We start from the raw sequence: 24,817 nt of genomic DNA, 5'->3' as shown, positions 1-24,817 counted from the left end.
TGACACTGAGACACACTATCTTGTTTACTTATCTATTTACCGACTTGTTTGAAGTCTGTTTAGTCTGTTTGTTGCTTAAGGGTTTGAATTGTGGACTTATTCTAAGTTTACCCTGTGGCTCTTCTGTGACTTTGTTCTTTATCTTCCCTTCTTCTATCTTTAGTTTTCATATTTTTTACACTGTATATACTCATTTTTATTCCCTTCATATTTTTCTATATTTTCCTTACACTTAACTTTTAATATCCTTATAATTTATAAACTTAAAGATGACTAATGTAATTGGGATTGCAGTGCTCAGTCAAAGAAATAAAATTCCAATATGTTGATATAAAGAAACCATGAAGAATATAGTTTTGTTCAGGGAATAACCAATTAGCAAATTACATGTTTTTAGTTTGTATTCTAAATGAACTTTTTCCTGGAGTGTGGCTGGCTCCCAGTACCCCGCCACGGCGCTAGGTGTCAGTGGAGCGCGAACAAGACAACAACCATGGCAACAGGAAGGTAAAATGGCAGAAGCAAGGATCGGCTGAAGGAAGTTGTGTATTTTATATTGAGTATATTATTTCACACGCTTGTTATCCATCGGAGCAGAAGAACAACTCCATTCCTCCCACACGACAACGAGACGACGCTTCTTCTTGAGGCTGTGTCAATGCTAGCATGCTACATTAGCCCAGTAGCTAATGTAGCACTGGGCTTTATTATTAGCCAAGTAGCTAATGTAGCTCATGTTTACCATCACAATATCACAACACACAATACTGTGATGTGACCACAGCTGTTTGTTATTTTGAAGCAGCCCGGAAGCAAGTACAGGTGAGCTGTTCAAGTCTTATAAGTAAAATAAGCTAACATAAATGCAGCTAACGTTAACGATACTGAGTCGCTACCTATTGTTAGCAATTAGCAATCAGAGTAAACTTGCACCTCACGACACCTGGTGCGAGTCGTTTATTTATTAATATGAGTTAAAACTGTGCAAGACACAAAGCTGTGTGTGACAAAAACCGTGCAAGACACATTTATAATCATTTATCTTTTAACAACCAGCTTCCTGCAGCAGCTACTCTACTGTCTGCTGTTATTAACACATAACTTCAAATCACCATTATTTAAAGGTAGTCACTGTAATGATAAAGGTCAAATGTGTCACAACATAGGATCATAAGGTAAATATTGTGTTGCTACAGAGATCAATCATCAACTTGTATGACACTGTTTGTACAAACAAACAACACAAAGTGTGTCACAGAATAAAAGCAAAGATGAGATGTTCAGAGCTAAATCGACCATAATGTATATATTGTCTCTTAATGTATATATTGTCTTATTGTATATATTGTTGTTTTGTTTTTATGTACAGTGCACCAACCACACCATGGCAATTTCCAATATATGAAAATATACGTGGCAATAAAAAGAATTCTGATTCAGATTTATATACAGTCAATGATATGAACAGTTTATGCATGTATATATATATAACGTTAAGGTATAAAGCGTTAGAGTCAAACTACAGTTATTAACTCCAGAGAAAAACAAAGTTGTTAGCTATAAACTGGTGATTTTATTATTTCAATAATTGCTACTTTTCTTTCAATTTAATCTATAATCCAAATTGTTGCAGTTCCCTGCTCTAGGTATTATTTATTTGCTTGCAAGTCTCAATTTCACTAAATCCTTTTTCATTGCAGAAAATGTCTGCCTCTCTGTGTGAGACCATGAATGAGACCATGAGTGAGGCGACTCATTGGGGGAACGACTCTGATGATCGAATCAAAAACGCAGTGGTGGTGTTGACCAGACTCCCAGATTATAAGATCAGCGCTCTACGGCCCCCGACGCCGCTGCAGTTCTACAGTGAAGACGAGTCCCCCAGCAGCTCGGACTCTGACATGCAGGTGGAGCCCGGAGATGATGACAGTGATTCAGATTATTCCGTGTCAAACAACAAACCGAACACGGTGAGGAGGGAAGCACCGAGAGCACAAGCACCGAGAGCACAAGCAGCGTCAACAAGCGGCAGCAACAACAACAACGGTAAGCTCTCAAACGCCACTTCGACCACTCACAGAAGAAAACACACAATGATTCTTAGTTTTTTGTGACTACACACTCATGAAAATAATTTTCCACAGGGGCTGAAGTGGTGGCCGCCCCAAGCTTCGACCCTGAATCAAAGGTCCGTCCTAACCTGCCAGAGGAAGAGGTCAAAGTGGACATGGTGGTGCTGGCCAGACGGAGGGCCATGACGTGGAAGCGAGGAAAAATACTGGAAATAGTGACAAAGGGTAAAAAAAGACATATGTTCAAATCAAAAATCAAATCAAATCAAAGTTTTTGTCACATGTTACTGTAGGAAATGATGATAAACCTTTTAAAACACCAGTAAAACAAAATAAATCAAAAGTTATATTTTGTTTGGATTCTTGGCTCAGCAACAATGCAGTTTGAAGATGAAACAATATTCTGACACATTGAAGACTAAATATTTAATATATAAAATGTATACACGTCATTTTCCTTACACACAGATACAGTGCAATTTAAGAGACCTGTGCTTTTGGTTGAAATTGACCTGTGACCAACAACTGGTATGACTGGTAGAATGCAAACTCAGCTCAAGCCCAAAGACATGTGTCTTACATGGTGTTTTATAAGATTAAGGACAGAAAAGATAAAAAATATGTGTAATTGAATGTGTACTTTATGAATCAGCTGCCGTGGTCCCCACAAAAACAAGAGACCTGACTGGTGTGTTTGAGACTGGTCTTCTAAAAGCACCCTGACTGGTCCCCATAAAACCACTAAAACCAGCATGTGCTTGATAAATACATTTGAAATAAGATAAAACTAAATGTAGATTCAAGTTCAATCACTTCTACAATGACCAAAGAGTAAAGACATTAAATACAATTAATTCGGACACATCGGTACCTGGTTCTTGAAAAATGATGGTGTCTGAGGATCCTTCTCAGGAGTCATGGCGATCTCAGCCTCAAAAGTGTCAGTGACAGCGACAGTTGAATGTCCAGCAACCTGAAGAATGAGTTTAACATCATTATTGAGTAGCTGGTGAGCAGGAACATTATTTCAATACAGCTACAATGTGTGCTTTTTTAAAATTAATTTCAAAACACAATTAAGCCAAAAAATGACAGATAACATCCCCTGACCTTTTTTCTTTCCTTTGCAGAAGATGGACGGATAAAGTACAAAGTTGGTTTTGAAGAAAGGGGGAAGAGCCTCGTCTCTGGACACCACATCGCCTTCGACCAAACACCGACGCTGGAGCAGCTGTATATCGGCGCTCCTGTGGTGGTCCGGGTTCAAACCAACAATCCCCTGTACCAGCCGGGTATCTTAGCAGAGCTCCCAAGTAGAAAGAACCACTTAAGGTGTGTGTCTCCTTACATTAACACCTCACAATCGCTGAAGACTCAAATGCTTTTGTAAAGGTTTGATTTGATTGAAACACATTTTACGTTCCAGGTTCTTGGTCTTTTTGGATGATCACACACCGATCTATGTTAGTTTACCTCTTCTTCACCTGGTGTGCCGACCATGTAAGTGTTAACTCTGTTTTATTTCATTGTATTCTGGGTGGAGGCTTCCCTACTTTATGATTTGCTGCAGTTTTAATTGGATGTTAATGCGGTTTTTTTTTGTCAATCGGACCTTAAATCACCCTCCATGATGTTTTGATAAATTCAGTGTTTCATTCATTTCAACATCACAAAATCCATCAATGCAAAAACAAAATCATTTCATTGTCATTACTCTTTTTTTCTCTGGGCTTCTTTTCTCTAACAGAAATATTTTTCACTTTTTCCTGCTTGAGTTTCACATTAAAAGTGAAGTCAAGGAAGAAAGGATGTGCCTTGAGCTGCTGGAAACATTTTATTGTGAAACAGCTGGAAAGGAAGTGATGCATTTCCCTGAGGAGAGCTTGATTGAAATTAACAGAAAAGCAGAGGTGATTAAATAAGATTCGCATGATGCCCATACTGCAAAATTAATCATGTGAGCCCCTGAAGAGAACAAGTCTTTCACCCGATTGTTTTCTCATCATGTGTTTGTTAAATGGTGCGTTTAAGGAACCTCATGGAGTTTCTGTCCTCATGTAACTCTGCAGCAAAGAGTAGCTCCCTGTTTGGTGTACATTAGATGAACATTATGGTTTTTGGGGGAGACGTCCATGCAGAGTGACAGACTGTTTGTTTTGCGACAGTGGAGGACGTTCTCGAGGGCCTTCCTGACAACAATCACAGGTGTTTCATGAAGCGCTACCTGAAGGATTGGCCCTTCCCACATTCAACCCAGTACAAAGCGGGACAGACCGTGCATGTCGAGCTGAATGGAGTCCAGACGAGTTGTGAGGTGCAAGAGGTCGACTGCAGCTTGATAATGGTCGAATTTGAGGTCAGTATCACTGAAGACGGCTGGTGCTCTTATGACGTTGTGTCGTTTCTATGTGACAGGTTTTGACTTAATGTGGTGTCTTTGTCTCACACTCAGACGAATCATCTCGAGCAGTGGATCTACCGCGGCTCTGTAAGACTGCAGCAACACATGGCAAGGATATTGGAATCGAATGAGAATGAGGGGAAGTGATTTCTGATATATATATCTGAAATATGATGCATCATGAGAGATTTAACATAAAATAAGGAAGTTTTTCCAATCATGCTGCAAGTTTCTGAGAAGCTGGAACAACAGAATTAGGAAATAAGGAGGTTATGTTTTCACCCTTGTTGTTTTTTTTGTTTGGTAAATTGTTTCCAGCTATATTTTTCAAAAGAATTCAATGAATTCCCATTCAATTAGGTTGAATGATAGGACAGGAGTCAAGAAAGAACCCATTCAAGTGGATTTGTACTATTTAATATTGCATCTTATTTTAATTATTAGTATTGTTTGTTAAAAAGTTCTACATTGTTTATTGGCTCCATTGTCAGCCCCATTTAAAGAAATGTATTAAACATACAGTTTTTTCAATCCTTATTCAAATGTGTTCAATGTGTTTTCTGTCAGCTGTGTCCATAAACATGTCCGACACTTTACATCATATGTGCTACAGTCTACAAGCTTTTAATTACCTGTTGGAAGAATAGGATTAAATTCAACCATCTCATTTGCTTTGTCACTTTACTTTTATCTTACATAGTGGGTTGTTCTCAGCACCTGACCTGTTTATCGTATGACCGGCGGTTACGTCTTCACTCATATGAATAGAAAACAAAGATATAAAGACCAAAAACTAGAAGAGGAAAATCTTCAAAGAAGCACCGACAGGAAATTGTCTGATCAAAGAAAGATGAAATGCATTCATTTTGAAATCAACTTCTTATATTGAGCGTTTTTATATCATTATCATCATATAAGTATCTAAATAGGATTAAGACTGAAAGTGTTTTTTTCCTTTATTTTTATTTTTGTGTTAATATAGGTTTCCATCCTTAAGTTAAGACACCAGTGGCATTAAGCTCATAACAACTATGTGTTTTGATGACAGAGAAAGAATGTCACAGAAGCATTAGTTTATTGTTAATCTAGATGTAATTATAAGCTCATTTGTTAATCAACTATAAAGTGTATCTATTTTTATTACATTTAGTCACTTAATTGTTTATGGTTCATGAAAATGTTTCACAATCTCATTCATAATTTTATCATATTCGTTTTTACTGTCATTTATTCGTTTTTATTGTTGTATTGATCTTTTTTTTTGCTATTATTTACTCGTAATGTTGTAAGAAGGGTGTCAAAGAGTCTTTACTGTAAAAGTCCCTTACAGTTCTACCTAAGGCCCATGAAAAGTTCTCTAACTGGAGTTCCCCTAGCGCTCCTCTGGGGTCGGGGCCTCTCGGAGCAAAACTGTTGTGGTTTTATTACAGGCGGGTTCCGGTTTCAGGGCATCAAAGTAAAAATCGAGCTGTTTCAGAAGAGTTTTGATGTTCATTACCAGTTCTGAGACACTGGTAGATCGGCTATTTATACCGTAGGAGGCTAGATGGCTACTCATTTCTAAGGCATCAAACCAGCGTACATAGCAAGTGAGCGTGAGGAATAGTATCAGGAAAAAAAACTTTGAAGAATGACACTCTTTGACCTTTGATGTCAGCCGCTTTCATCTTTCGATTTTCTTATAGGAAAACTCCTGTTATCCGTTATATAAAGCTTTATGTTAATAAGCCGCATCGTTTTGATAGCATCATGTGTTGTTGAGTGTCTGTGGCCACGCACCAAGCTCCAACACATCCACACATAGGCCAATCTACTCCCAAACACGTTACTACACATGGTTGGTGACGTGTTCAGCCACTAGTGGGCAGCGGTGAGTCGATCCCGTTGTGGTGCAGCGCCAGCATAAGGCGAAGAAGACGTCGCCATTGAAAACACGGTGAGCTGCTCGGAGGTAAGTTTCACTTTATTGGTCTTTAGACAAAAACTCACAACTTCCACATCAGGAGAGAAGATGAAGCGGTGGTTGTGGTTGTTTAATCCCGGATCTACGTCACTGACAGAGGAGGAGCGGGACTTGTTTCATCAAATTGTGATTGTGTGTTTGTGTGTGGGAGGGGATGGGGGGGGGGGGGTCACATGTGTGTGTTCACCTGGTGTTCACACGTACACTTCCAAAATCAAATAAATGTGTTTTGGAAATCATCTGATAATACATGAAGGGAAGTTTGTCTGTCAAGCTCTCGAAAACACAGGGACTCTTCTCTCTCTTTGTAAAGCCCCTGGTCCACTGCTACTTTATTTATTTATGTAAGTAAGTAAGTTTTTATTCATAAAGCACCTTTCAAACCGGAAGTGACAAGGTGCTGTACAAAGCCAACATTAAAGATGAAAACAGGAAATAACAGTAAGCAAAACACAAACAGTTGCATAATAAAAACTACACAAAGGGCCATAAAAACAATGGAACCACAAGGACTAGATTATAGTGTTCAACGTGTTTTATTTGTCATATACAGTCCTGTACATGAATTTCTTACTTTGCCTTCCGCTACAAGAACCGTCATATCATAACATATCATTAATTATAATATCTTCATCCACATAGCTCTTTCCAAATCAAAGTTACAGAGTCCCGTACAAATATAACACATCAGAATACTTGAAAATATCAGAGAATAATAAAACGATGGTCATAAAAGAAACAAACGCTATAATCTAAAAAATTATCTATTACAATATTAAAAGTAGAATTAGGTCAAATCAGGGAATGCAATGCAAAAGCCCTATTTCATACCATATCACATTATTGGCAGAGAACATTGGAGCAGAACATATCATTTCGTGGTATTAATTCTGCTCTTGTGCCATAGATTTTATATAAGGATTGAATATTTATTAGTTAGTTTTTTCTTTACGTGTGTGTGTGTGTGTGTTTAAGTGAGAATGGAGGAGGACGAGATGAAGATGAGCAAAGCGGAGCTCGAACAGTGGATCAGACTGAAAGTAAAAAAGAGCCGGCTGCTCGACCCCGAGGTGCTGGAGAAACGCTTCGAGCTGCAGTCGCTGCTGGAGATGAAACAGAAGATGGCCGACAATCTACTGAAGCTCCAAGAGTGAGTGCTGCTGTATCAACACTATAAAGCTAATTCACTACATTTATGATATTTACGTTGTGTTTGCATTGTGCCTGCTGTGGAGGAAAGTTTGACTTCATCTCCTCTGTGTTGCACACATACACCCGTCCCTCCAAGCAATACCCAAGGTTAAAGATAATGAGCAAACTAGTGGTACATTGTGATGTCTTCCCTCAAGGACTTTCATAATTTAAAGGTCTCACACAGGGAACCTGGGGGGGGGCACAATGTGGGTAAAGGCTCTTATATACTACTACGTGTCCGTTTCTCGGAGAGGTCTCAGCGGGAGACAAAGAATCTTTTTGATTTTTACATCTCCGTCAGTCTACGTCCGGAAAAAACACCACCGCAGTTAGCATGGTGGCTAGCCTAGCCCGCTAGCCTAGCCTGCTAGCGCCGTTTTGAAAGCTCGTTATAACCGTATGTGACCGTGCACACATGCCCTCAGTGCTCTAACGAGCCACCGTCAGCCGGACAACTCCGCTGGCTTAACACACACGTCACATTAATCGTAGAATCATAGTTGTGTTCGTGTTTGTTGCTACATGTAAACAGGAAGTTTGAGGTCCGGAAATACGGAAATTACGTCATACGGAAATGATGTCGTTCGCGGACCAATCACAGCCAAGAGCGGTCCGTCGGGTCTCCAACATGAAGACGGATAGTTAGAAAAATCAGACGTGTACGAAAAGCTGTCCGAAGCACTCGGAGAGGACGTTTCACGACGGATAGGGCGGTCTTATCTGTCCATAATAGAAAAAACGGAGAGGCATAAATTGGCCTTAAGGTGTGTGTGCTTTAAGGTAAAGTATCCACTAAGTTAAGAGCCACACACACCGTCTACTATTACAACCACTATTCCTGTCGGTCCAGCATTTCATGTGCCTCATGTTTGTGTTTATGTTTATTCAATCCTGCTGTCAAACAAAAAAACAAACATACACAGACATAAACATAACTCCTTTGCGTACGAGACATATCAAGTTATGAAAATATGAGAATGAATTTGCATTTTTTTTACATTTATTTCTAAGTGTTGTAATAGAAATTTTCATTCAGGACACAGCAATACAATTATCATTCTGGAGTTTAATTCTTTAACCGTCTGCGGACGGGGCGCAAGGCACACGGCAACAGACTTAACACAATGGCCCAGATCCCAGGGAAACGCACAACATTTATTCTACACAAGCCCCTCCTTAGACAGAGGCAGCAAGTTATCCAATCACCTCTCTGACCAGGCTTACAATACATTAGATTCTGCTCAGAGTCAGGGAAGGTGTGAATACATCTTCCTCTCAGACCCAACGTCTCTAGCAGTCACACCCAAAAGCCCATCTGCTCCGTCTCCTTCAGTGGCCCCCCGCTGTGAAACCCTTTTGTTCACACTAGATTAAGGAGGCCACATCTCAAAGGCTTCCAGGAGCAATATGCATACAGTTACCTTGAGCTAAACTCTTGATTTACAGTCTTGATCACAAAATACATCTTTCAGTAAAGTTCTTCTAACTAAATGTCATTATACATATCTAAATACAAAAATTCCCATCACAGTACTTTCTATGTACTTTTCCTGATTCCTCATGTCTTTGGGTTAATGTCCTGATGTCCTGCAGGTCTGTGGCATCGTGTGAAGCCATCGTGAGGAAACAGTACTCGCTGCTGGGATTGGAGTACAGAGACACCGATTCTGATGAGGACAAGAACAGCTGTGGTGATAGTGGTAAGATGCACGTCATTTGTTTTCAATCAGGCAACATGGCTTATTTATGTGTGAGTCAGTTTTCAATCTGTGACTCAAGCCTGTCTTTCTCCAGCTGTTACCGGTCGTACTCATCTGTCACCAAAGCAACTGGGAAGTAAGAATCCGCAAGGAAGCAGAAAGCCTTTTCAAATGATGGAACCAGTGGTGGTCTTGACCAGACTGCCTGACCTGCAGATGCTTGATCTACGTCCACCAACAACTCCAATGTCCAACAGTGACGATCACAGCTTGAGCGATGCAGATTCTGATGAACTATGGGAACCAGAAAAAGAATCCAGTGATTCACAAGATCCAAGTTATAACTCTGGGCCAAAAAAGAGGAGGAAAATTGATCATGTGTCTCCGAAAAAACACGAGACAAAGCATGAGAGTGAGCAAGCCGACACTAAAACTGAAGCCGATAGCACTGAAGCAAAAACATTGGAACCCCAAGCTAAGGAACAGAAGAATACGGAACATGAGCAAGAGGAGAAAAACACAACCAAAGAATCGTCGCCGCCTGTAAACACCAAAGGTAAAGTCCACAAAAAAAACGACAAACAAAAATGTGGCTTTATTGCTTCTATATTGCACCGGTCTGTTTAATCACTTGTTCCCTTTTGTAGTTACAGGAGTAACAGCTCCATGCACATCTTCTGGTGACGCCACTAAGGCCCCCCCCAGTGCTCCCCAAGTAGAGCTCAGTGTGAACATGAAAGTCCTGGCCAGGAAGAACCCCATGATCTGGCAACCGGGCAAAATCGCGGAAATACTAACAAAGGGTTAGATTTTCTGTAATATCTTTTTAATCTGTTCAGCAGCTCGACACACAGTGCAACACGTTTGTTCTCCGCTTAAAATTGTTTTGATTTTTGTCTCGGCAGAAGATGGGAGGCTGAAATACAAGGTTATCTTTGTAGAGAAGGGGAAGAGCCTTGTGTCTGCTCACCACATCGCCTCGGAACAAGTGTCCAGTATTGAGCAGGTGTTCGTCGGCGCTCGTGTGGTCGTCAAGAGTAAAGTTGACCGGAACTACTTCCCTGGAGTCCTGGCAGAGCTGCCGAGCAGGAAAAACAAAATGAGGTGTGTGTGTCTGCATCTCTGTCTGTGTGATAAATAGAGATGACCCAGTTTTTCTATTTAACTTTTTGACTGTTTACTTTCCCTTTTTCTTCCATTTACCAGGTTCCTGATCTTTATCGACGACCACACTCCGATCTACGTTCCCTTACATGGTTTTCGCCTAGTGTGCCAACCATGTGAGTTTAGGTCCTTACCTATTAAAGTTGTCATTGTGGATTCATTTCAGTGACGCTGGGGAGGTGCGTTCGGTCCAGTGTGACAGCTGTTGTTGGGGGGTCTGTTGGTGAAGAAGCACTTTGGCTGATCTGGGTTGTGATTCAGGACAATCAACCGGCTTAAGGCTCTTATATACTACTACGTGTCCGTTTCTCGGAGAGGTCTCAGCGGGAGACAAAGAGTCTTTTTGATTTTTACTTCTCCGTCAGTCTACGTCCGGAAAAAATTCACCGCCAAACCCATAGGTGGCGCAACGGAAGACGAGCTCAGAGAAGCCTACCCCATTTGGGAAGAAGAAGTCCACGTGTCTCTGTTGACATGTTGGCCTGCGTCCCACACACTGAACCATGGCAACTAACAGAACTAAATAAAGTGACACCCAGCGGGTCAAGATGCTGATGTTATCGTTTCTTAGCGCAGCGGTTCCCCGGTCTTGTTTCCGAACTGTGTTGCTGATTCCACAGCTTGAATCTGCTTGAGGCTACATGTAGCTAGAAGCTACACGGACCTAGCTCCCCCCCAGCTTCCACACACAGTCAGCAGGGACTCCCGACACTAACTACTACTACCCAGTGTTTGCTTCTAACCTGACGGTATTATAGAAACAGTGTCATGATAGAAGTGGAATTAAAGTCGTGACGGCGGGTTCTTGCACTGTTACCACCGCAGTTAGCATGGTGGCTAGCCTAGCCCGCTAGCCTAGCCTGCTAGCGCCGTTTTGAAAGCTCGTTATAACCGTATGTGACCGTGCACACATGCCCTCAGTGCTCTAACGAGCCACCGTCAGCCGGACAACTCCGCTGGCTTAACACACACGCCACATTAATCGTAGAATCATAGTTGTGTTCGTGTTTGTTGCTACATGTAAACAGGAAGTTTGAGGTCCGGAAATACGGAAATGACGTCATACGGAAATGATGTCGTTCGCGGACCAATCACAGCCAAGAGCGGTCCGTCGGGTCTCCAACATGAAGACGGATAGTTAGAAAAATCAGACGTGTACGAAAAGCTGTCCGACGCCCTCGGAGTGGACGTTTCACGACGGATAGGGCGGTCTTATCTGTCCGTAATAGAAAAAACGGAGAGGCATAAATTTGCCTTTAGAGTCTGATACACAGCTCCCACGAACGGTCACCCATGCACTGAAGAGCTTATTCTTCCTGTACATTCAGCAGAAATCTGTACCTTCAGTCACTCCTAATGTTTTTTTTTGACAGTGTCGTGCCCTCTGGACGATATTCAAGACGACGCCCACAAGAAATTCATGGCGGGCTATTTGAAAAGCTGGCCCAACACTCTGATGACCCACTATCCGCAGGGAGAAACCATCGAAGCGGAACATAAGGGCGTGCAGAAGAAGTGTGAGGTGCTGACGGTCGACAGCAGCTTGGTCCAGGTCGTTTTTAAGGTAATTTTCAGCTGGATTCTTTATTTTATTTTCCCCCCACGTGTTGTCCTTTAGATTGTGTCACTTACGGGGGTTGATGTGTTCTCATGCTCAGGAAGATCAACACAAGCAGTGGTTCTACCGAGGCTCCATGCGCTTGAAACACATGATTAATTTGAGGAAGCAGATGGAGTTGGAAAAGGTGAAGAAGTAAGCAGTCTACCTCATCCGACCACAAATGAACTTCTTCCTCTAAAACAAACCAGGCCGTATTGTTCTCAGGTGCTAAAGGTTCCTCACTGGCTGTAATGGCCGGAAACTGTCAAACATGAAGTATAATTGTATTTAATTTTTGTTTTTGTGTGTGTGTGTGTGCCTTAATAAAAACTAATTGTTGCATTTCATTTAAGTTCATTTGATTGTTTTAATGTTATGAGAAACGCAGCGGCTGTTTTACATGTACATAAAAATGATAAAAAAGATAAAAAAATGTTGCCACATATGTTGTGTTATGAATTTAACATTGTGACCTGCTATGTGAAAAATTATCTGCCAAACTGTTGAGTTTCTTTTTTTATAAAGTATTGAAATACCAACTTTTTACAGCCAAGTATAATTCAAAACAGCTAACTGGAAAGGTTGATATAAACTTGGCACGTAAAAAGTGTTGACAGATCCTCCATCTTAATCCTACCACTGCGTTTACAGTTGCATTCGTTTTTTACTCTATTTAAATCTGCAATGACTGTATTTTCATATTTCAGTTTGATTTGTTTTGAAATCTTCAAACTGTGTTTGTTTCCTATTGTTTGCCTTATTTTAACTTTGAATATCCACTGCTACCGTTGTGAAATGTGCCAAATAAACAGAGTATTATTATTATTGTCTAAATGACCTGTCCGTTCAATTCATAACAACTTTATTTGTCTCCGCGGGGCAATTCTAAATAATCTAAAAAATATTGTGGGGTTGATAACATTTTAAAAGGAAACAAGATAGCAGGCTTCCTGTTGTGTTTTTCCAATTGCACCTAAAGACTTTTTTGTTTGTCTGGTCATGATACACCTGTATATCGATTTTTGTGAAGACCGGTTAATGTGAACACGTTCCAGGGGTCTCGGGGGGCACCGTTGAGCCATTTTGCGACGCCCATTGAAAATTCCTTCAGAATACGTAAATTTTCACCACTTTCTAACGTTCTGCAAATTTTGGTAAGAAGTTGAGCACGTTAAAGCCCTCAAAAAGCCAATTCATTTGCCTGAATAATAATAATAATAAGAAAGAATAATCCTTACAATTTCAATAGGGTCTCACCAGACACCTTTGATGTCTGTGCTCGGGCCCTAAATAATCCTTACAATTTCAATAGGGTCTCACCAGACACCTTTGATGTCTGTGCTCGGGCCCTAATGAAAAAACAAAAATAACCAGTTCTGAGAGAGAAAGAGACGTGACCTTTGCAAGACATAAAGTTTCCTTTGATCTAGGAAGACTGAAATCAAAGGATTCATGGTCCATGTATCTCCGCGTTACAGAACATCGTGTTTTCATGGCGTGTAATCAAACTTTGACGCCACGCCACGGTCACACCGTGTGACTAAAAAAAAATGCGTCAGTCAGTTTTTATCTCCATGTTGTTGTGATGACACTCATCTCAATTTGACGTTGATCCGATGAAAACCCTGGTACAAGTACATCAAAGTAAAAATGTGGAATATGGCCAAAATGGCCACTAAATGCAAGATAGCAGGCTTCCTGTTGGGTTTTTCCAATTGCACCTAAGACTTTTTTGTTTGTCTGGTCATGATACACCTGTATATCGATTTTTGTGAAGATCGGTCAATGGGAACACCTTCCGGGGGTCTCGGGGGGCACCTTTGAGCCATTTTGCGACGCCCATTGAAAATTCCTTCAGAATACGTAAATTTTCACCACTTTCTAACGTTCTGCAAATTTTGGTAAGAAGTTGAGCATGTTAAAGCCCTCAAAAAGCCAATTCATTTGCCTGAATAATAATAATAAGAAAGAATAATCCTTACAATTTCAATAGGGTCTCACCAGACACCTTTGATGTCTGTGCTCGGGCCCTAAATAATAATAAATAATCCTTACAATAACAATAGGGTCCTCCCTGACCTTTGATCAGTGCTCGGGCCCTAATAACACAATGAATGAATGAATGAATAAATAATAAAATAGATCAGATAAACACACAAGTTATCTGCAAATTGAACAAGCCAAATAGTCAAATTTTATCCAAATCACATTTAATAAATTAAAGGAGAACAAAAATAAGAACATTCTAACGTGGGTTCGAATCTGGAACTTTGTGTGAATGATAGATCGGCCGCTGAGTGCTCGGTGCTCCGGCTGCAGGGAGACGTCAGCTGCTCTGATCCAGGATCAGATCTGCAGCGAGCGGACCGGAGGGGGAGAGGCTGACCGCCGGCTAGCGACGCAGCGGGCCACCGTCGCACCGTCCGAGCAGCGACACAGCAGCGGGAACCGGGATCGCCATCACGGATTTCCTGTGGGACAAACGCACGGGTCTCGCGGCTAAAACGGTGAATAACGAGGCTCCGGGGGCCGCTTCGTGCCGTCGAGCGAGGGCCACGGTCCTCCCCCCCTTATGCTAAGCTAGCTGTTAGCCGGGGAACCAGGGCTAGCATTAGCAGCTAGCTGTTAGCCGGGGGAACCAGGGCTAGCATTAGCATTAGCAGCTAGCTGTGTGGCTAAGATGGCGGTCGAATTATTGACATCAACTGGTGCCGCTAGCGGGACGTGCTAGCTGCGACCCGCTGGTTGGAGAGTTAGTGAACTACCGGGACTGTGTACGTGCACTCCCAGGGAACTGTAAACTGGGCGGATATTTGATTTTAATACTTAATAACAAAGGGTTCCGTGAAAGTCAACAACGTGAGTGGCCGTGGTTTCTGCTACGCCAGTGTTTTCATGATGGTGTTGTGGCTGGGGAGCTAGCTAAGCTAACTGCTAACTGCTCGTTGTTGACAGTCGCATCTGTGCCAGTTGTGTTGTTGGTGTTTCATCACGATCAAGCCAATAGTGTTGTTGGGATGTTTAACCCCCTTTTGCATGTGATCGGTGTGTGTTGTGTTGCTTCGTGTGTGTGTCCGGCTGCACCTCAACAGTTGTGTGTTTACCTGCGACTGTTGAATGTGTGTGTTTCCCTGAATTCAAACGTGTGTCAGGCCTCCTGCACAGCCACGTCTCCTGGTCTGTGTGTTTACTAAGATGTTGTCACACAAGTCAGCCCTCTGGTTTTAATGGGTTCTATTTAAATGCAGTGTTATTAAAAATACACTTAATAATCATCACAATATAACTTTCAACAATGGGGATATTAGCCAAAGTCTGATATGTGCACCGATATATTTGTGGAAGCACAGTGAAAAGGTTCGATACACAATTGATTTAAATCAGATTTTAAAACGTTTAGCTGTTGGTCAAGGGTTTTGTGTTTGTCGTTATCTGCCCTAAAATAAGTGTTTTAAAAACCCTCAGGAGCTCCGTCTTTAAACTTAAAAGAAATAACAATATCGACTGATATGAACATATTTTCTCTTTTGTGTGGTAGCTGCTGATGTGAGTCCCGAACAAAAACAAAGATGTGAACAGGAGTAAATGTAAAGTGCCTTTGACAGCAGGTGTTCTCTGCAGCTATCTTCTCTGTTTCAGCTGTCAGCCTTCTATCTTTTTTCAAATTCGTAATAATTCATTTTGTTTATGTCCGTCTCCGATGATCCTCCAGATGCCTCACACAAGACGATACTCGTCTTCGGACAGGGACAGTCGAAGCAGCTACCAGGACCGCTACAGAGACCGAGACCGAGAAAGAGATAGAGAAAGAGACCGAGACCGAGCCCGTGAAAGAGACCGAGACCGAGGGCGAAGACAACGACACCGAAGATCACCGACATACTCGTCCAGCAGCGACAGAGACAGAAGAGGGCGGGGCCACAGGCAGGAGGGGAGCTTTGCACGATCAAGGAGGTATGTTTGTTATGTGGAAAATTTATTTCAAAGCACCAAATCTCCATTATCCTTTCATCTTTGGTTGGTCTGTGTGTTTAAACCGATGTCTGTCTCTTTCAGTCGGAGTTTTGACAATCGCTCGACGGACCAACGGCCATTTGACCGAAGATTCTGCGAACGGGATCGCGAGAGAGAACGGGAGCCACATGGAGCGGCCGAAGCTTACTACCCCCGCGTCTTCACCCCCAACATGTACGGCTACCCCCCCGGCCGAGAGCGGGAACGGGACGAGTCGTACCGGCGGAAAGGCAGCAGGCGTAAGCACAAACGAAGGCGGCGTAGAACCAGGTCCTATAGCCCGTCCTCCTCGGTGAGTACAGCCAGCCCTGAGACGGTGTCTTGACTCTCCTCATCCTCTCTCTGTCCACCTCTCCCGTCTGTTTTCACTCAGCTCTTTCTGTCTCTTTCTCTCCCTAACTATTTCTACTCCGCAGCTCCTGGAATCGGTAAGTAGTACAATCTTTATGATTTGTTTTTTTGGTTCTATTTTGTCTTATTTTATGTATTTTTATTCATTTTTTTTCTCTTCCCCCAAAGTGGGTTTTTTGCTTAAATTGGCGTTTCTTTTTGGCAGAGCATTTTCATTTTTATGCAAACACTTTTTTCATTATTAATGATCAACCATTAACTCTTGCCGCTCCTCAGACACACACCCACCGTAGCTTTTCTTATTGCATCTTTCGTTCCACTCAGTCCAGAATATGTGCCCCCCCTCCCCCTTTTGGTAACACTGGATTTAGAAGATGAATTAGAAGAGGCTGAAATGCCCGTCCTGTCAGTCCAAGGCCACCATGTGAACTCCAGTGCAGATAGACAGAAAAAAAGTGAAAATGTTCTACCAAACATCGTGCTTAAATCCGGATTTAAAATACAAGTAGATTTTGGCATTTAAAAATGTCATTGATTTACTGAAATGCAGTTTCTGTGTGGTTTATATTTGACCACACCTGCTGATTAGGTCGTTAACATTAACGTGAGCAAGGGGTTGACTTTGATATTTAGTATAAATGTTGGTATTATCTCTCTCTGTTTCCTGCTCGATTACATTTGGTCCTCATTTTCTTTTCCATCTTGTTTTAATCTGAAAAGTCAGCCTGATTAGTTTTTGAGTAAGTGATTTCTCTGTCTTAATTGGTGTCTGCGTTGATGAATGGATGTGCCAGTTGCTTCCTTGTTTGTAAGCAGCTGTGGGTTAAAGGTAGAGGGCGGTGGGTGGAGAGCAGAGGACAACATGTGATCTTTGACTTGTTCCCTTGCACTATATCCCTATCGTTATATATTTCCTTCACGTGGTGTCATGCGTGAATCGCCCCATGACCACCAAACCCACCTACAACCACAACTACATCAACCACACCACCCTCCTCTTCCCTCCTCGTCTGCCTGTGCCGCCTGACGCCATGGCTGCGGCTGTCCCTGAACCCCCCCCTGTTCCCTTTGGTCGTGTCGTGACCTGCTGATGGCGGTTTGGGTGTGAAAACAGCGGAGCGACAGCCGGACGAGGGCACTGAGTGTGAGGGACGACGAGGAAGGGCACCTGATCTGTCGGAGTGGGGACGTCCTGCAAGAGAGATGTACTCACTGCCACTACTCTATCGTAACCCTTCTCCATATGAGTATTAAAGCATAGAGCATTTACATGACATGGGAGTGCCTGATGATGATGCCTTGCTAGAATGCTCTTCGCTCTAATAGCTGAAATAGCAGGGTGGATTGCAAGAAGGTTTAAGGAGGGATGTTAGATACTGTTCCCCTTTTTCGTTGTAGGATTTTAAGCTGTGGAGCATTTCCTATGTTTCACAGGTTACTTGATTTTCCCTAAACGTAGAATTCCATTCGCAGCTGTTTGCCTCTGACGTGTTTTAGATTAAAACTCAGATCATTAACTTCAGCTAGCCATGACGGTTTCAGGGTTTGGTTTATTTTTTGTCTTTCTAACATGCACATCACCTATTTAGCCTGTTTTATAGTATAACCAGTGCACATACAGACAGAACATATATACTAACACTTTGATTATTTGCAGGATCATTATTTTCCCAGTTTCACACACATGCACAATGTTACAGAGACGACCACATCTCCAAAGGATGTGCTCTCGTTTTCGATGGCTGCAAATTGGTCATCACAGAAAGGGAGCGCTTTACATTTGCCCCCTTGTCGTAGAGCAAAGCATCCGAGTATCATAGATTTACCTCCACGTGTGTCCAGTCTGCCAGATTTGAGTAGGCAGCCGTTTGAAAAGGGGATGGGCGCTAGCATGGATACGCCTGTCTACACTTTTGCATTTTGTTTTTCTGCTCAAGTCCACATGTCTAATGCTCCTGTTCTTTCTTTCCCTGCTCTCCCCCCCCCCCTCTCTTCCTTTTCTCTCTGTGTGGTGTTGCAGATGAGATTGTCAGCACTTTGGGAGAAGGCACCTTCGGGAGGGTGATGCAATGCATTGACCATCGCAGGTGTGTATGTGTGTTTGTGTGTTAGTTAAAGTCAGGAATCAACAGTTGTCAAGTCCCTGGGGTCCTGCTTCCGGGAACTCCAGTAGGGAATATTTACTCACTGGGCTGTGGCTGCTTGTCAGGGGTTAGACTTGAGCAACATGACTGGAATAGTAATATATATTTATCCATGTTTACTATAGTTTACCACTGTGGTTCATTGTTTCCAGTAATTCGTTGTTTATGTAAAATCCGTAAATCACTTCCCCCAATGAGTTATTCTGTGCTTCTCTTTTTCATTTAATAACTATCAAAAGATTTATTGTCTCCTGACTAGGGTTGCAAAATTCCGGGAATATTCAAAGTTGGAAACTTTCCATGGGAATTAACGGGAATGTACGGGAATTAACGGGAATTAACCGGGAATTAACCGGGAATAAACTGGAAATGTTGTGGGTAATTTATACTAACTGTATTTACCTTGTCATATACAGACATAAATATAAACATTTCGTTTTGTCATAGGCTGATTTGAGCCCTGAGGAAACTTTGGGCACTTGACTAAATGCTTCTGCATCGTTGTGTCATTCTTAACATAGGTCTTTGCACAGTATTTGCAAATGTACACAGCCTTTCCTTCTACATTGGATGGGGTGAAATGTCTCCACACATGAGAGAGTGCACGTGGCATTGTTCTGTAGAATGAGATGAGAAAAAAGTTTGTAAAAAAACACTGCAATGCCAGAGATATAAACTACATATATTACAATTGATGGATAAATTAATGGAAATAGGCTAGATGAACAGATGAACAATCCTCAATAAGCATGCTAATATATTTTCCCGAGTAATATCATCGAAACGTACCTGACTAGTCCTGCACACCTCAGTAGGCCTCAATAGTTCTGTAGTGTGCAGGATGCTGGATATTATCTGTGCATGTGATGGAAGAATGCACAGTGGAGGGTTGAAATTCAACGTGCAGTATGTGCTGCATTCCGTACATCTTTAAAATAGAGTTTTGAATGATGTTTTTATTGCTCAGAGTTTAATTTGCATAGTTTTATTTTTTCAAAATTCCCGAGCTTAATATTCCCGTGGAAAGTTTCCGGAAATTTACCGGACACTTTCCACCCCTTTGCAACCCTACTCCTGACAGAGCTAGAAATGATTTTATTTTCATGGTCAAAGTCTTCAGATAGCGACACATACACAGATTCCAGGATAATATCTTTTCACCAATGGGAGGGAGTTACTCCTTTATTTTGCGCCCAACTATTCGCTCTTATGTTTCAACCGTGGAGGCAAACAAATCATTTCACTGTGGTGTCTGAAATCCAGGCTCTTTCCCATGAACTGCACCTTCGTCTCTAAGTGCAAACGTCATGTAACTTTGTGTTTTAATTGCCTCTTACAGGGGAGGAGCCCGTGTAGCTCTGAAAATTATCAAAAATGTGGAGAAGTACAAGGAAGCTGCTCGTCTGGAGATCAATGTCCTGGAGAAGATCAACGAGAAGGACCCTGATAACAAATTGTGAGTTTCGACTGAGTACACTGCTGCTGCAAACGAAGGATGTTTACAAGTAACTAACACGGCTGGAGCGGACATTATTTCACTTATTAAAACTGGTTGATAAACGGAAATATGCCAATATTGACAATCTAGTTTTGTCCCGGTCATTGGGTTCGAAACAGTTTGGTACAAATGATCCACTTCATCACTGCCAAACCTCTTGTGTTGCTGCGGGGCTCTGTGGCTCAGGTGGTAGAACGGGTTGTACACTAATGGCAGGGGTGTCTGTTCAGTGCATGGCTCCTCCTCCTGTCTGGTTACCGCGGCGTCTTTGGGCTAGACATTTAACCCCAAGCTATTTCAGTTGCAAAGTGCTTTTTAAACATCTAAGGTAAAAAGTGTGTTTATGGTGCAAGTGCAGCCATTAACCTTTGTTTGGTCTGTTCCCTGCAGCCTGTGTGTCCAGATGTACGACTGGTTCGACTACCACGGTCACATGTGCATCTCCTTCGAGCTGCTCGCTCTCAGCACCTTCGACTTCCTGAAGGAAAACAACTACGTGCCGTACTCTATCGGTCAGGTCCGACACATGGCCTACCAGATCTGTCTCGCTGTGAAGTGTACGTTTATTTTATGTCCTATTTGATTTTAGAACGTAAAGACGTTAGGAGAATAAAAATCCAACAAGAAGAACTGTTAACATATTGATGCGCAGTATAAATAACCAACAGAGCATTTTAAATGTCGTGTAAGGATTGCAATAGACAGCCTGTTACCACATGAGGGCATCACAGCTTCAGAGTGATCTCTCTTCTTAACTGGTTTAACTTCTCAGGAAGAAACGATACTGAGTAAATCCTGCCCTGGTGTATTAAGCTGTTAAGTTACTGTTAAAAATGTCATTATCTTGACAGATTATGTTCTTTTACTTTTCTAAATGTTGTTGTCGTGGTCTTATTTATTGGAGTAACATATTTTAATAATTTACTTTGTGTTGTTACAACATACATTTTCTCTGAACGGAATTAAGAAAAGCTCATTAAGTGATTAGAAGATGGTTTATAGCTTTAAGTGCATTTACAGTACAATGCAAAAGACTAAATAAGCAACATTTCCCTCCACAGTTCTTCATGACAACAAGCTGACGCACACAGACCTGAAGCCTGAGAACATCCTGTTTGTCAACTCGGACTTCACCATGTCCTACAATGAAGAGAAGGTATGAGGCGGAGAAATGCACAGAAAACAAACATTGTTAAACACCTGTTCTGTTTGCTCAGGAATTTGTATGAAAGTCTGTAGTTGTAGTAGAAACTTGTGTTTTCCTGCCTGCAGAAGCGTGAAGAGCGGACGGTGAAGAGCACGGCCGTGCGGGTGGTGGACTTCGGCAGTGCCACGTTTGACCACGAGCACCACAGCACCATTGTGTCCACGCGGCATTACCGTGCCCCTGAGGTCATACTAGGTGAGAACAACTGCCAGCTGTTGTCACTGAAAACACCAAATACCAGGAGGACACGAGCGGTTATTTCTACTAACCACAGGTTTCGTCGGGGAAACCAGTTTACATGGAACTTTCTGTAGCCAGAGGCTGTGTTCTCTCAGTGGAAACCAGCACAGCTCAGCACCCCCACCCCGATCCCTCCATACACGACATGTTTTAATGTTTTCATTGTGTGTTTGTGTCCCTCAGAGCTGGGCTGGAGCCATCCCTGTGACGTGTGGAGCATTGGGTGCATCCTGTTCGAATACTACCTGGGCTTCACCTTATTTCAGGTACAACATCATTCCATTACTACCAGCAGGTTACATCCAACACCACAGCCTCACCCATGTTTTAAGATAATAGGTAAAATAAAAGGATCTTGGCCCATATTTATCAAATCAACATCATACGAGCATCCACCTGCCCGGAAATCCTGACATCTGAGTGCAGCTCTGCAGCTCTTCTTTATTCCTGGAGTGTACCGGAGTAATATCAGAGGCAAAGACAGCTTAACCCAAAATACTAGCTCCCACTTTCCACTCTGGCAGGCTTTGTCCACAAGCCATTGAGTGGTTGGCAAGTGCACTTGTGTCAGCTCTGATTTTAAGATGAGAGGAAGCAGAGAAGCAGCTTAAAATCACAGCAGGGTATTGCAAAACCGCTCTTGGACATGTATACTGTGCAATACTACAATAAATACACATATATAGTAATTGTAGCAGCAGTTGGTTCAGCCCGGTAAGAATAAGTCCTTTGAGTTATTTGTGAGCTCTGACTGTCTCAAATTATTTGGAGCAGCTGAACCTGAAGCAGCAGTTCAACCTGATAATCTTCAAGTCTCGTTCTGTGTTTCCCTCTGTGCTACTGAATCTGGTTTGCTGAACCTTTTCTCTCCATCTCCTGACAGACTCACGACAACAGGGAGCATTTGGCCATGATGGAGAGAATCCTAGGACCAGTGCCTTCTAGGATGATACGTAAGACGAGGTGAGAAAACATACACTCTAACATACCTTTTCAATCAACACCCACACACACACAATGGAACGCTGCTCACACTGACGTCCGTCCCTCTCAGGAAGCAGAAATATTTCTATCGGGGTCGTCTGGACTGGGACGAGAGCTCGTCAGCTGGGAAATACGTCAGAGAAAACTGCAAACCGCTCCGGGTAAGACGAGTGGGAAACGAATAAAAAGAATTACAAGCGTGGCCGATAAGTGACAAACGTGCTTTGTACTGAAAGAACAAAAGCGTCTTTGTTTTGTGCGATTGTTCTTCTCTTGACATTCACTCAATATTCCACCCTCCACCTCTTTTTTCTCTCTCTTGTGTTCCTCTCTGTCCTCTCCTCAGCGGTATCTGCTGTCGGAGGCGGAGGAGCACCACCAGTTGTTTGACCTCATCGAGAGCATGCTGGAGTACGAGCCCACGAAGAGGCTGGCGCTCGCCGACTCGCTCAAGCATCCCTTCTTCGAGAGCGGCGGCAGCAGCGAGGCGACGGGCAGCAAGAGCTGGGAGGGCAACAGAGACATCAGCCGGTGACCCCGGGGTCTCCAGGGACTGAATGACAGAGGAGATCATGTTCTACATAAATGTGGAACAGGTGTACTGCCGAAGGAACTGGGGGCTCCGGATGGTGCGGTTTGTCATTAAGAGCATGGACGCCGTCACTTCCTGCTCGTCCACCCCCGACCCGCTGACGTCCACCTCTGCAGCCACGAGAGGCATGTTTCCATTTCGCTGCAGAGACCAACATCACCCACAAAAGACTTAAAAAAAAGGCGAATCTTTTGTCGAGGTTGCAGCTTCAGTCGAGGTCAAAAATCCTGGAAGAATGATTGCACCCACAGTAGCCCTCTATGCAGCTCCTGTCTTCCTTTAGATTTCTGAACCACCTTTGACCCCACCCTCCGTCCGTCTTTCGATTCCATCAGCATGTAAAGACAATAGTTCAGCTCTCTAAAGGAAAGAAGCAAGACTCCAAAAAGAAATGTCTTCCGACTCTGACGTCTAAGGAAAGGGTCAAACGGAGATGGAGCTGGAAATGCAGCACGAGTCTCCACCCAAATAAATGTGAGCAGTTACATAGAGGAAACTCTATGATGGTAACAGCAAACCAGTGATGGTTAAATATAACTTATCCTTGGAAATTGCAAGAACCTTCAGCAGAAGCAAGTGTCTGAGGTTCTTGTTTTTGAAAGGTGAGCCCTTCCATCGTAGATCGCTTTTCATCTTTATTTTTTTATGTATAAAAGGTTTATTCCCTATATGGAGACTGTTGCTCTTGATGTCCCAGTTATTATTTGCCGATGAGATGATAATGGTGATGGAAACTCCCCACTCACACACGGGCCTCTGATGCTTGTCTTGTTGATATTTGTTTATGTTATGCAATGCTCTTCTGGGTGTGGGTGTGACTCGGTGTGGATGGAGTGGTTGACACGTCCATGGTAATGCTCTGCTCAGAGTCTTTTTAATAGTTCAGCATTAGTCATGGGAATTTTCTCACAACAACAAACAAGAACCTGCCTTTTGTTTCCATGTGTGATCCGGTCGGACGTGAAGCACACACACACACAACTCCTGTCGACGTATTTATTTTGAGTTCCAATAGGTCAGTCCCCCCCCCCCACCTCCACCTGTAAATGACTTGTTTTTTTTGTATGAAATTAAAGCGTATAAAACTGTATATATGTACCATTGTGTAGAAATAAAGTAAAGTCCTCCTTGCCAGAGGCTTACGTGTTCTGAGTATGGGTTCCGGCCTCTGGTTGCTAAAAGGAGGCGTCCTGTCTTTAAATACCTTCGCTGTGTCTGAGTTCCTCTCCTAAGCTTCGCTGAGTAACGCTTCCTGCTGGATGGTTGTCAAGTGAAAGACAAGTCTGCTGCCTTAAAATATCCTGTTTAAATGTAGGCTAATGTGTATAAATTTAGGCTAATGTGTATATATATATATATATATATATATTTATATATATATATATATATATAATGTACATATTAAATATCTTTATGGACATGCAACATGTACATTCTAATGACAGGACTGTAGGAAATACAGAGGAGGGATAATCACTGAGATAATGAGCAGTGACTGAAAAATATAAGATAAAACAAGCAAACTAAATCATATATATATTATATTAATGATACGTGAACATCAACCTTTTTTTAATGTATTTTCTTTACAAATTATATTAATGCAACTGAATGTTGCTATATTTTTGATAATCATTTTATTTTTATTATCAACTTTCAAAACAGCCACAACAAAGTGCTTCTCAAAGAAGAC

At 42.3% G+C, this 24,817-nt stretch overlaps 3 protein-coding genes across 7 annotated transcripts; all 3 read left to right on the top strand.

The window, feature by feature from the left end:
- The first annotated feature begins 491 nt into the window (after nucleotides 1–491).
- On the top strand, nucleotides 492–5,010 carry LOC133025893 (histone-lysine N-methyltransferase SETDB1-B-like). Its single transcript, XM_061092683.1, has 7 exons — nucleotides 492–822; nucleotides 1,701–2,046; nucleotides 2,145–2,297; nucleotides 3,203–3,404; nucleotides 3,499–3,572; nucleotides 4,238–4,428; nucleotides 4,525–5,010. The coding sequence occupies exons 2-7, from the start codon at nucleotides 1,704–1,706 to the stop codon at nucleotides 4,618–4,620; spliced, it is 1,059 nt and encodes a 352-aa protein (XP_060948666.1). The 5' UTR covers nucleotides 492–822; nucleotides 1,701–1,703; the 3' UTR covers nucleotides 4,621–5,010.
- A 1,364-nt stretch (nucleotides 5,011–6,374) lies between these two features.
- On the top strand, nucleotides 6,375–12,501 carry LOC133026076 (histone-lysine N-methyltransferase SETDB1-A-like). 2 transcript variants are annotated; one of them, XM_061092910.1, is made up of 9 exons: nucleotides 6,375–6,424; nucleotides 7,412–7,586; nucleotides 9,224–9,330; nucleotides 9,425–9,886; nucleotides 9,978–10,133; nucleotides 10,236–10,434; nucleotides 10,537–10,610; nucleotides 11,868–12,058; nucleotides 12,153–12,501. In XM_061092910.1, the coding sequence occupies exons 2-9, from the start codon at nucleotides 7,417–7,419 to the stop codon at nucleotides 12,249–12,251; spliced, it is 1,458 nt and encodes a 485-aa protein (XP_060948893.1). In that variant the 5' UTR covers nucleotides 6,375–6,424; nucleotides 7,412–7,416; the 3' UTR covers nucleotides 12,252–12,501. The 2 variants fall into 2 exon arrangements, with proteins under 2 accessions (XP_060948893.1, XP_060948891.1); XM_061092908.1 differs by having other exon boundaries at nucleotides 9,410–9,886.
- Nucleotides 12,502–14,443: 1,942 nt separating this feature from the next.
- On the top strand, nucleotides 14,444–24,327 carry clk2a (CDC-like kinase 2a). Of its 4 annotated transcripts, none has more exons than XM_061092671.1 (13): nucleotides 14,444–14,601; nucleotides 15,807–16,048; nucleotides 16,151–16,400; nucleotides 17,574–17,664; nucleotides 18,480–18,546; nucleotides 19,943–20,059; nucleotides 20,492–20,658; nucleotides 21,163–21,257; nucleotides 21,374–21,503; nucleotides 21,732–21,814; nucleotides 22,432–22,511; nucleotides 22,603–22,693; nucleotides 22,879–24,327. In XM_061092671.1, exons 2-13 carry the CDS (start codon nucleotides 15,807–15,809, stop codon nucleotides 23,065–23,067), a joined length of 1,602 nt encoding a protein of 533 aa, XP_060948654.1. In that variant the 5' UTR covers nucleotides 14,444–14,601; the 3' UTR covers nucleotides 23,068–24,327. The 4 variants fall into 4 exon arrangements, with proteins under 4 accessions (XP_060948654.1, XP_060948656.1, XP_060948655.1 ...); XM_061092673.1 differs by lacking the exon at nucleotides 14,444–14,601 and adding an exon at nucleotides 14,840–14,868; XM_061092672.1 differs by lacking the exon at nucleotides 14,444–14,601 and adding an exon at nucleotides 14,886–14,953.
- Nucleotides 24,328–24,817: the final 490 nt, after the last annotated feature.

The sequence above is a fragment of the Limanda limanda genome, chromosome 19, assembly GCF_963576545.1.
Source record: "Limanda limanda chromosome 19, fLimLim1.1, whole genome shotgun sequence".
In the NCBI taxonomy this organism is placed as follows: Eukaryota; Metazoa; Chordata; class Actinopteri; order Pleuronectiformes; family Pleuronectidae; genus Limanda; species Limanda limanda.
Note: the sequence above shows the minus strand (reverse complement) of the source record. Positions and strands in the feature narration are given on the sequence as shown.